General features: G+C 38.0%; 1 protein-coding gene across 1 annotated transcript in view; it reads right to left on the reverse strand.

Moving 5' to 3' along the window:
- LOC144631499 (soluble guanylate cyclase 88E-like) overlaps nt 1–12,628 on the reverse strand; it is a 29,105-nt gene extending 16,477 nt beyond the window's left edge. Inside the window, exons 1-3 of the mRNA XM_078489937.1 lie at nt 10,785–12,628; nt 3,704–3,918; nt 3,267–3,396 (exon numbers count right to left, since the gene is read on the reverse strand). Coding sequence (XP_078346063.1) covers nt 3,267–3,396; nt 3,704–3,918; nt 10,785–11,588 — 1,149 coding nt within the window. The 5' untranslated portion in view covers nt 11,589–12,628. The remainder of the gene's footprint in view (nt 1–3,266; nt 3,397–3,703; nt 3,919–10,784) is intronic.
- Between the last annotated feature and the right edge of the window lie 120 nt (nt 12,629–12,748).

Genomic DNA, 12,748 nt, shown 5'->3' on the forward strand with positions numbered 1-12,748 from the left:
TAAACAAGGACCAATTGCGGCTTCTCAAGTCTTTTGAGAACGAAATGGTAATGTACTGTTATTGCTTTGAACTTGGATGTAATTTTTTGAACGATCGGTAAATCCATTTAGTGTACAATTGACTTCAAAAGCCGGCTGCTCAAATTAAAACTTCGCTTTCAACATGAACATGTGGATAATTATTTCTGCCGTGCAGTACAGCACGGTGCGAAAAATTTCGATACTCTGCCGCTTGTCAACACATTTCTTGACTTCATACAAACTAAAAATAAATTCTAAACAAAGTTTCTTTCAAGGTTCTCTGTAATTTTTTGGTAATGTACTGTTATTGCTTTGAACTTGGATGTAATTTTTTGAACGATCGGTAAATCCATTTAGTGTACAATTGACTTCAAAAGCCGGCTGCTCAAATTAAAACTTCGCTTTCAACATGAACATGTGGATAATTATTTCTGCCGTGCAGTACAGCACGGTGCGAAAAATTTCGATACTCTGCCGCTTGTCAACACATTTCTTGACTTCATACAAACTAAAAATAAATTCTAAACAAAGTTTCTTTCAAGGTTCTCTGTATTTTTTGAGATCGGTAAATCCATTTAGTGTACAATTGACTTCAAAAGCCGGCTGCTCAAATTAAAACTTCGCTTTCCACATGAACATGTGGATAATTATTTCTGCCGTGCAGTACAGCACGGTGCGAAAAATTTCGATACTCTGCCGCTTGTCAACACATTTCTTGACTTCATCCGAACTAAAAATAAATTCTAAACAAAGTTTCTTTCAAGGTTCTCTGTAATTTTTTGAACGATCGGTAAATCCATTTAGTGTACAATTGACTTCAAAAGCCGGCTGCTCAAATTAAAACTTCGCTTTCAACATGAACATGTGGATAATTATTTCTGCCGTGCAGTACAGCACGGTGCGAAAAATTTCGATACTCTGCCGCTTGTCAACACATTTCTTGACTTCATCCAAACTAAAAATAAATTCTAAACAAAGTTTCTTTCAAGGTTCTCTGTAGTAGTCTGAATTCTGTAATTTTGTTAGCGTTTTTAATGCTTTTTCACGAGGCCGCAATTTGAACCCGCAAGTGTTGACGCAATACTAATGACAAACCCTTTCATCACCTACACCGGAATATGTGACAAGTCACGTCTTTAACACGAGATCGAAAGTGTTGACGCAATAATAATAAGAGACCCTTTCATCGCCCACTAAGCGGAAAGAACTCCCTTGAGAAATTAAAACAGTCCCTTGAGAAATTAAAAAAGTCCCTTGAGAGTAGACAAGAATGTTCCAAATTTTGCCCACATCACTCCTAATCTCCTATTTGCTTGTAAACAAGCAAAATAGTCGAAAAAATGGCCGTTTGTTCCTGAAAATCATTTGAAGCCTTTGGTTAGTTTTAGCGTAAGTGCGGCTGCCAGGTGGTTGAAGGACATCATTAAGTCTGAATACCCGTAAGTTTACAGCATCGCTCGAAGAACTGAGTGATGTTTCTGCCTTTTTTTGTACAACAGCGCTGTTTAGCGCTTCGGAAAAAACATTGCAAACAAGGTAGTTTTGAGCCTGGCCGCACAGAGAGTCTAAAACAAGAGGTTTCTTGCCGGGAACTTCGTCAACGCGAGTTTTACAGGGTCCGCTTGGGTTCTGCCGCGACAAAGTTGCCGAGAAGTGACTGTTTTAGACTTTAAAAAATTCTTTATATGTTCCCCAGGGGACGTTCCCTCGCAAAATTATTTTCTTGTCTCATTAAATATTCATCAATCAATAAATCAATCAATCGATTCGTGCCTTAGTTTATCTTGTTTTCGCGGGATTTTGTAGATGTGTGATGATGTAAGGAGTGGAGATAGAAGTGAGAGCAAGCCGGCGGCACTCAATGAAAGCAAAACTAGTATAATGTGACAACACGAGCAAGCGTATTCAATCAACAATCAGTCTTTATTTCACTTTCACCTCGGCAAATTACAGCTAACGGTAACACTAAACAGAGTAAAATAGTCTTGCCCGAAACAACAAAAACTAGCTAACCGCAAGCAGACTGCAGAAAAGCTAGCTGCAAGCAAACTGGCGTGAAAGCTTAGTTGCATTAAAAGCGCGATCTATAAAAGGTTGAGGCTGACTCTGATCCTAAACTTAACTTGAAACGGCTTAACTCCCTAATCTCTTGGGGTTAGTGTTAAACTTTATTTTTTTTTTTTTTTTGCGTTAGGGCTAGGCTTTTGCGTTAGGGCTAAGTCTGTAACCCTAATCTGAAACTCTAACCCCGACCCTACGGCCTTGGGGTTACCTTTTGCGTTAGGGCTAGGACTGTAACCCTAAAAATTTAGCTGACTTCATAGTCTTGAGAAACAAAAGGTTTCCTTTGTTTATCGTTTGTAAAAGAAAAGTCAAAAGACGCCGCACAAGCAAAAACCTTGTCTTTTTGCATGTGTTATTTTTCGAAAACGAAGGAAAGACCAGCAAAACTAAATACAGGGCAGTGTTGAGCACACGTAAACGAACTTGCGTGCGAAATTTGGAGTTGTTTGTGAGAATTTTCAATTTGGCCAAAACACAAAGTGCGTTTCTTGCGCTTACGCCTTCAATTAGTACACTCTACCAAACCACATTTTATTTTTAAAATACAATATACTGTAGTTGCTTACATGTACAATGCTTACATCATATTTGACAACATCAAGTAAATGATTGAGTTAAAAAGTTGAATATTTGAACAGTTTGATGAATAATATGTTGCATCTCAATTAAAACACTCTTCTCTAAATAGCATTGCACCTGATGTTGTCTGTTTGTGTAATACTGTTACTAACAACAAACTAAGAAGGCCAAAGTGTCTAGAGAATGAACCAGGGGAGGTTGGGCCATTTTTTCTGAGCAAAGTTTTTTATAACTTTTACCTTGAAAATAAACGAAGAAGCGTTCTCAAGTCAAATGCTCAGAAAAAAGATTTTCTGAGCCCCCAGCAGGAGTAGAGCCCATGACCTTCCAGATACCAGTTGGACGCTCTAACCTCTGAGCTATGGGAGACTTGTGTTGAGAGAGGTTATATACTAGGTTAATAGGAGAATGCTTCTTCATTTATTTTCACTTGATCCAACTCACCATTCCACTTAGCAACTTTCACCTTGTTCCATACAAGTTTTTTATGGCTTGCTTTGCACATGTTTTTCTTGTGCTGGAATTTTCTTTGGTAATCACCAAATCCTACCCTCCCCCCGCTCTAAACAAATATATATGATGGTCCATCCCTAGTATCTAACCTGATCAAGAGCCAGTCTCAGTTCTGCCGACTGCTGTGTCCCGGCTAACACAAGGTCTCTACTGGAATCATGCATGCTCAGATCATTGATATACAATCCCAGGCAGCACATCACTTCCAACTTTTCAATACTGAAATTTGAATAAAAAAAATATGATAGACAAAATTAACTTCTTTGATGACTTACCATAAAGTTCTGAAATTAACAGCAATTCTTACTTATACTTATTTGGGTATACGCTAAAATGTGAACTGTACATGGAATGATTAGACCTACCATAAAACCACTATGAGGCACTCCTCTCTTCCCCATCCCCCTTCCCTCCTCCCCCCCCCCATTTTCCTTCACAATCAAAACAATAAACAACAGACTGGCATAGGGGTCAATGGGTTAACCTTCAAACTTCTAGGAATAAGCCACACCATCTAACAACTTACATAGGAGTTGCAAGGTAGACCATTGATTGCCACTCCTCCATAAACAACATCTGCCCCTTAAGATGAATATAACAGAGTCCTTCGTCAGAGGTTTCTTTGTCCTTGCCATTCACCATCACTTCTCCATTTGGAAGTTCCCCACTGAAAGGATTATTATTCTGCGACACAGCTTTGATTGACAGTAATTCAAACACAACATTGGTGTGAGTTGACACCTGCAAGATGAAGATATCTTTCTTAAATTTAGCTTAATTTGCAATTATATAAAACATACTACTATTAACAGTATCTTTGGATAAATGATGAGATACTGTAAATCCTGACCACTGAAAAATCAGGGGCTAAGGTGGGATTCCTCATGCCTAACAGGGTACAGAGGTGGCAGGGTGGTGAGAGCACTTGTCTCCCACCAATGTGGCCTGGGTTCGATTCCTGAACCTGGTGTCATAATTTATGTGGGTTGAGTTTGTTGTTGGTTCTTGTCCTTGTTCTGAGGGTTTTTCTCTGGGTTCCTCAGTTTTTCTCCCTCCACAAAAACCAACTCTTCTAAATTCCGTTTTGATCAGGAACAGTGGATGAAGAGCCACTCTGTGGAAATGCCACTGCAAATTCCCATTTATTTATTTGATTTTTTTTTGGTTATTTACTAGCCCACTGCACTTTGTTATCTGTTTTACATGTTTGTTGCAGGAATTTCCTGTACATGTAAGATTAAATGGGATCATTCATGTGCTGTTCCATTGTGGCTCTGTAGCTCAGATGGCAGAACAGCAGACAGATACCCTAAGGTCATAGGTAGGTAGTTCATTACTTGAGCCAGTGAATTTATTTTCTAGTGGTCAGGTTTTACAGTGTCTCGTCATTTATTTATAACATGTAACTATATGACTCAAGGTTGATTCTAAACTGCACTCTCTGCAATCAACTTCAAAGCAAACATGACAACTTAGATGATAGGCAACCTCTGAAGTAAATAAACATAGGGCAATAGGGCAAGCAAGAATCTTTGGGGATGGTAGAATCCCAGGGGAACACAGAATCCTAGGGGGATATTCACTAGGAGAAGGGGAACAGTATTTGATAAGGATTGGGTGGGAATCACAAAATGTGTAAAATATCATATTGTTAATTGGAGAAGAGCAAACGGCTCAATGCATTTGCATCACCAAGTCAATTCAGACCATACTGTAAATTTAAATTCAATATCTCAATTTTCATTTAAATTTGTACCCATAAAGTTCTTATGTAACCACACTCCTTTGACAGATGTTCATTTTGTTTACTTACTGTTACAAATAGTAGTTATGCTTTAGTTATGTTTGACACTTGCATGTCAACAGATATAAACTACAAAGTCAAAAGAATATACCTTATTACATGAAATTTTCGCGACACTTTAATTTCGCGAATTTTGCGATTCTAAAAAAAATCGCGAAATTAAAGTGACGCGAACAATAAGTGTCGCGAACATAACATGACGCGAATATTAAGTGACTCGCATATGTCAGTAATTAATGTAAATGGATGTTGTCGTCAATTGACTCACTTGTAGACATTCTGAGAACTGCTCTATTGAGATTAAGTCCCCTCTTGCGTTTTTGTTAATTTTGACGTTATTGTTCCTTCGATGAAGTCGTTTTATATAATTCAAAGGCATGTCAATATATATTGCTAAGAAAATGTAAATTGTGTCTCACTCAAAAACGCGAAATTAAAGTGATTCAAAATACAAAATTTTCGCAAAATCACGAAATTTAAGTGTCGCGAAATATGTGCACCTCAAAATCGCGAAATTAACGTGTCGCGAAAATTTCATGTAATAAGGTAGTTATTGAAGTTATCTTGTTTATTTTCTGCTAAAAGAAAACATTTCCACTGTATTAGATCTCTCTACATGATAGCAAGCACTAATTGAAGAAAGTTCACTTTGTTTAATGGACAGGGAAGTGGGTATATTAATTTCAAACTAAAAACAGACAAAAATAAAGACCCCCACAAAGACATTTGATGCAGATGTTTTTTTGTGTCTCAGTTTCAATGATACAGAAATTCATATCTCATAAATTTATCCATAAATAATATCTCTGAACAATTTGTTCAAAAAAAAGCAGGATTTTTTAATTGCTTTATATTCTTTAGTTAGTCAGAAACAAAGGGGACAGAAAGAACAAAAGAAAATTTAAAATAAAAATTCATTGGTTTATTAATTAAAAAATATGTTTTGACTTCTAAAAATAAATTTTATTTTTATACTTCTGTAAAGAAACTCTCTGAATTATTTATTAACTATTAACTTGGTAGCACTTGGTTTGCATCACAGTATTCAAACCATAATCTAATTTTACATGAAACTCCTATAACCAGTAAAAATATTTTTGAGAAAAATATATTCTGACTGACTTTTAATATGTCCACTAACTAGGGAATTGAAAAAACGTGGGCGGGGTAAAATATGGTTGGACTTAATTCTTTCCCATCTGAGTTTTTTTCCAAGTAATTTACTTTTAAACATTTAAAGGCAGCTTATGCTTCTAAATGAAAATCAATTTTTAAATCAACCCTCCAAGTTAAGAGCATTTTAGTCGCCATGGCGAGTAAAATTTTGTAGCTGGCGACTAAATTGTAACCAAAGTCGCCAGCCTGGCGACTAAAATTGAGAGAAAGGATTGAAAGCGTGAGCTTAATTTAGCGACTAAAATTTTTCACTGGCGACCAAACCTGAGCAGTCGGTGGCCAAATGGCCACTAAGGAAAAAAATAAACTTGGAGGGTTGTAAATAGAGCTTATTTTAAATCTGGCTTCTACTCACAGAATGTAAGAATTAGCTAAGCCTTGCCCCTTCATGTTTTGCCCTAGCATAGATCATAGAGGCAACATAGGTGTGGAGACCAATGCAAGTAATTTCATTGAAGCCTAGTTTTCACTGGCAGTGGAATCAGAATCAGAGTCAGATCGATCAGAGTTGTTAGAGAGCTTACGACCTACAGAAAATCAAAAAACTGAGTCTCAAACAGAGTCATAAGCTCAACAGAATCAGGGTTGGAAGTATCAAAACGTTTCCATTTTCTCAACTCCATCGCTTATGATCCAGTGAAAACTAAATTATCAGAGTCACAAGTACTTCAATAATAATTAACTTCAATAGTAATTTCTTCAACTACCTTATTGTTACTTAATTTCGCGGTAACTTAATTTCGTGAAAATGGAACAGGCATATTTCGCGGGACTTAAATTTCACGATTTGGTAAAAAACATACGTTTAAAGGAACTAAATTTCGCGAAAATTGTCAAAAATACTGGCCGGCATTAACAATCAGTTAGTCTCAAACTTGGGCCAACTGATTTTAATTTTCCACATTAAATAAAAGGAAACTTAAAACAGTATGACATGTTCCTTTGTAACAAAGTAGAGCTTGTTCGGAAGCTTGTTTGACGACCGTACCAAGATAATTAGGATGTAAACTGACCATAACGTTGATTAGCTATTACAAATTATATAGAAGGGTATTTAAGTTCGCGTCGTCATTTTTCGCGAGAACCTTTTTCCGCGGGTCTTTAATTTCGCGATTTTTTGAAAATCGCGAAAATCGCGAAAATTAAGTGCCGCGAAAATAAGTAACAATAAGGTACTTTGTGACGTAATTTACGTTTGAATTATTTTGGCGCGCGAGGCCGAGGCAACAGGACTTTCGATCAGATCAGTTGAAAACTCACCTTTTGCATGAATTCCGCTTATTTCTGCTTATTTGACACATATTTGCGCCCGTCTGGTGGTGAAAGGACATCATTAAGTCCGGAAACCCGTAAGTCACTAGCATAACTCAAAGAAGCGAGTTGTGTTGCTGTCTGAAGATTGCTAAGCCCTGCCAAACCTGGCGATAAATTTGGCTTTCGAAGGCGCACTGAGCCAGGCGAGGTCTAGAAGCAGCTTCTGTTCCAAAAAACATTATTTTCTCGTAGTTTTGGCCCATTTGCCTCGTGTTGCCGCGTTGAACGTTTGGAAATAAGGAGGTGCTTTTAGACTTATAAAAATTCTCTTAGATTTGGCGATAGGGGTTTCCGTATTTCAGCTACTCAGGGATATCCCATAATAATCTTCAATGGATACGTCATTCGATACGCATTGTCACAATAAACGAAGTTCGTTCGGCAAAGACGGAAAACGCTCACTCAATCAACAGAACACAACAGAATCGACAGAAAAGGATAATTTTCACCAAGAAAAGCAACAAATTGCTTCATTTAGACAAAAAATAGCCCTAAGCTGCGATTCTTTCCAGGAATAAAGGACCTGAATGTTTAAAAGAACGATCATTGCTTGTGAGTCAAGATCAAATTGCGTTACGCGTGACTACGGAGAGAAACTGAGGAAAAGCGAAAACATATTATGGATTAACCTTTAGCAGCCTAAATTTGCTGACTGAAAACGAAACATTGAACATTTGGCGAGTGCATTTGTGGTTAGAAGCTGGCGAGAGGAAAGGGAAACGGTGTAAGTCGTTTTTGTTTAAGTATTTCGTTCATTTTGCTACAGTATATATTTTTCACTTCTTTTCACTGTTCAGTCGCTCAAGATTGTCGATCGGTCAGGTTCATGCAGTGTTGACATAACATTCGTGACACTTAACCCTAATCTTAACACTAGCTAACCCTAACTTAACTTTACTGTAACTGCAAAATTTAATCCTCATCTCTCTTTGAAATTGAAAGGCTATTTGGCTTTGTTGCCGCATGTTATTGTTTTAAAGTGACCATAGTCCTAGTTTATCTTAAAGACAAGGTGCAAACCAGAAATTTTAATTAGAGGACCATGTTTTCCCATTAATTTGAAGATCACACGCCAAACTTTAGGCACGTTTGAAGGAAAAAAACGATTTTTTTATCCAGAACGTCACTTAGCATCCTTTAGCACCAAGCTATTCAATTGGAAACTCCAAATAAAAATGACTTTAGAAGACAAGGAAAACACCAAAAAAGCTTGAGAATCTTTGAAAAACACTCGATAAACAAAGTTCGTTGCGATACGAAGCATGCTTGAGGACTTGGTAACCGAGCTACAAACTCAGTGTCACTGGTAACTACACATCTGCCAGGTTACTCAGTAGCTAAGTTCGAAGCATGAACGATGGAAAGATGTTTTGCTCAAGTGGATTTACGTATTTTAAAGCAGGAAATGTTAGCTTTTTACTCGAAGATTGTGCCAAGGAGTATGAACAACATTCAAACATTCAAATTTTGTAAGAAAAAGCTGTCCTTAAATTGATCACTACGTCTTTTCAACTCTCCAACTCATGGTGCGTCTTATAACCAAGTGTTTTTGGAGAATTTTCAGTTTGTAAACTTAGCATTACAATGTTGCCAAGTTTGGGGTGCGTCTTATAACCAAGTGCGCCTTATAACCGAATAACTACGGTACTTCATTGGTTTGATTTTCACTAGATTATGTCTCCAACTCTAACCCTAGTAAAACCAGTCTTACAACTTCACAGATTCTGAAAAGTCAATGTATTTAATATGCCATATAAGTGGCATGTACTAAAACCCAAAACAACAAAATGCAACCACCGAACCAAACTGCCGAAACAACTGAAATGAGCGAAACAAAACAAAAACATAGAAACAAGCCTGAATAAAACTCCGGTTAGCCTGTTTACGATCAGCTCTCACTAATGTGATGGGTTTTGCTTGTTTCGATAATTTCGTCTTGTTTCACTCATTTCAGCTGTTTTGGTTGTTTCAGAGGTTTCATTTTGGTTGTTTGGTGGTTTCGCTTGTTTCGTTTCAGCGGTTTTGTTTCTGACCATTGTTTTGGGTTTTAGTACATACTCATAAAAGTATGTTCATGATTCAACTCCCATTCTCTTTCAGGGAAGTATAGTGGAGTGGGACAGGGGGGTCTGAACCTCCGCCTCCCATGCCTTTCACTCCCGCTTCCCATACTTTTTACTCCCACCTCCCGCCCCTTTTCAAAGCCGTTCTCTCCCATTTGTCCCATATCTACTGCAAAATATTTAATGAAATTTTGCGAAAAATTAAATTTGTTTTCTCCCTGTTCCCACCACCTTAGACCTTAGGAGTCTCGCTTCCCGCCCTCCCTTCTACTGCTTCCTGCCCCTTTTCTCTCAGGCCCCTGCCCCCTGTCCCCCTCAACAATATACTTCAGTCAAAAAAACCTTGCAGCTGGAAATTAGTAACAGTTACCAGGTAACATCCATATTATTATGAAACACACTTGCCTATTTTAAACTATATGTTATTGAATGAGTAAGAAAATTCATCAAGTAAAAACAAAGGAAATCAGAACTGTAACAGTGGTTTGAAATTTTGATCTTAATTGGCAAGCCTTTTACGAATTTCTCTTTTCTCCATAGTTTTATTTTCGATTGAGAAGATAAATCAAACACTCGACAGAAAAATTCCAAAGCCTCGAAGTTCGTTGAAAATACTCTGCTCTGCGTCATATTTTCAACTCTCTTTTCAGTGTTTGGAAATGTACTATGTGATGAAACACTCTCACAAGTTTTTGATAAAAATTCGTGTAAAAAAGATTTGGTTCCAAGGTTCTTAACAATTCTGCTAAACCTAAATAATTTCTTTGAGACTTATGTCCATTACCATTAAACAACACCTCAATCCCATTCTGAACCAGAGAATATATCTCAGTAAGCTTGCAGCTGGTGGTATTAAAAATTATGTAATTAGCAACGTTGCCATGTTAACATCCAAATTATTATGATGTACGTTTATTCATATTTGCCTATTTTTAGCTCTGTTTTTCCTTCTTTTTAAATGAAAAAAAAAGATTTGGTTCCAAGAGAAGAACAAACTTGGATAGCACTGTTTTTTTAACACCGGCCGCACAATTAAAAACTATAACAACTAAATAACTAACAAATTGGCCATATGTAGATTGATAAATTTGCTAAAACCGATTATCAATGGGGGCTGAAAATTGACCACAACGTCTGTTAAAATAATATTCAAAGCAGGTCAAGTACCAAAAACTTAACACATCTTTTTTTACTTATTTAGAAATAAAAATACTTTAATACGTATAATAGTTTCAATAGTAAATACTCACGTTTTCCCACGTAAATTCGGTGAATGGTCGAATCAGAGTAAACTGGGAGGCAATTTGCTTTCCAGGTAGATCGGGCAGAATAGCTTCCAGACTATTTCCAGTGCTGGAAATCACCATCTGACTGTCGAAGACAATGTGAAAGGGGAAAACCTCATAAAATACGTCCATCGGTATCTTTAAGTCGGCGGCATCGCCGTTGAGTGAGATCACAGAATGTCTTTTGGGTCTCCGGCGAGTTTCCATGTAGACACTGTTGTCGAAGGCAAGCTGAAACAAGGCATAACTTCCCTCCTTGTTTTCAGTGTATTCCAAAACTTCGACTTCAACTTCAATGTGGTAGAAGAATTTGCCAACCGCCTTGATCTGGCCGGTCACATAATGAAGAAAGCCTTTTCTTGAAGAGCGATAGTGCAATGTAAGGCCAGTTTCAGTTTCATTGTCACAGAAAAACGACGGTGCCTTTAACTTTGGGTACGTGAAACGTAGGTACTCGTGAAGATTGTCCAAACCATTTAAGAAATCCCTCATGTGTCTGCCAAGCACTTTTAAAATTCTGTCGTAGCCATACTGGCCAATAAATCCCAGAAAATGAAGTCCAACTTCTTCGGTAATCTCTTCTTTACTGTTGTTGGTCACTTCGATTGCAGCCTGTACTAGTCGAGTCATGAGGTCTTCGGAATATACTTTATGCGTGGCAAATGTGTGATGGCCAATTTTGGACGTCTCCACGATTTTGTTCCAAGCGGGTTCGCCATATTTCTCTAATATAACGCAGCGAAAATTCTCCAGGATCAAGCCGTACATCTTGACGTCTGATGCTCGTACGGGAATAATAACAGATGGCGTCGAACAATATACAGTATCTGAGTTAGCCGATGCCGAGAGTGTATTTACAGAAACAAGCCAAAGCGTCACGCAGGCATTAACCGATCACCAAAGACACAGCATATCAGAAATTGATAAATATTAACAAGCAAAACATTAACACGACCTGAGAAACCTCTATTGTTTGGTTCGTGTTGGCGGCACGATCACTGAAAAGATAACCAACGCCGGACGAACGGTGTCGAAGAACGACGCGTAGATCGAAGAAATGCAAAACTACAAGATGGCAGTTCGATCCATTTTGACAACATCAAGCTGTTCGCTCAATAATCCCAAGTGTAACATTATAGTTCTTATCGGCAGCGGCAAAACGAGCGCAAAGTAAGTGCGTTTGTCGTTACCAATTTGGGACTCGGCCTTCCACTTCCAAACACAATAGCTCTAACCAGGCGGCTGAATTTCAGCTGACAATAGCCCGGAAAAACAAAATAATGAATGGTCGGGAAGCTGAAAAGGTATCAGCGAAAATTGCCTTGTATCGTCGTTTAGTTAATTGGTTCGCCACCGTATTCACAAAGTTAATTTAGATCGCTTGATTCTTTTCATTCTGACCTCGCCGCCAGCAGCGTGTTGCATAATGGCGGCGTGCGCATGATTCGATATCGCGCGCGATAAAAAAGAAATGCGAGAGTTCGAGAAAGTTCATGTTCCCTAATGCGCCCGCCATGTTCGCGCCATGTCAACGTAAACATAGGCACGCTTTGCGTACATAATGGACGTTTAACGAGCGAAAACATTTTTCGAGGAACAAGTAACTTTGTCACTTTCCTAGTAATGAACCAATTTTATTTCGTTGTCATGAAATCCATTTAGCCTGGAACTTTCGACTGTGGCAGCGATCATTGTAATAAATACCTTGCAAATTCATGACAACTTTTAAATGCAATGCTAATATCAAGAATGTATCCTTTTAAACTCGACATGAGAGATAACCCTGATAATTCATGACAGCTTTATTCTGCAAAATGTGTTCAAAAACAAATTATCGTTTCGCTCTTCGTAGCGGGAGCGAATGAGAGGCGGCTGCATTCGCAGGCTATTCAGATGTGAGCGTATGCACTCAGCTTACTTGATCAGTT

Source organism: Oculina patagonica, chromosome 12, assembly GCF_052425735.1.
Source record: "Oculina patagonica isolate OP01 chromosome 12, crgOcupat, whole genome shotgun sequence".
Taxonomy (NCBI): domain Eukaryota; kingdom Metazoa; phylum Cnidaria; class Anthozoa; order Scleractinia; family Oculinidae; genus Oculina; species Oculina patagonica.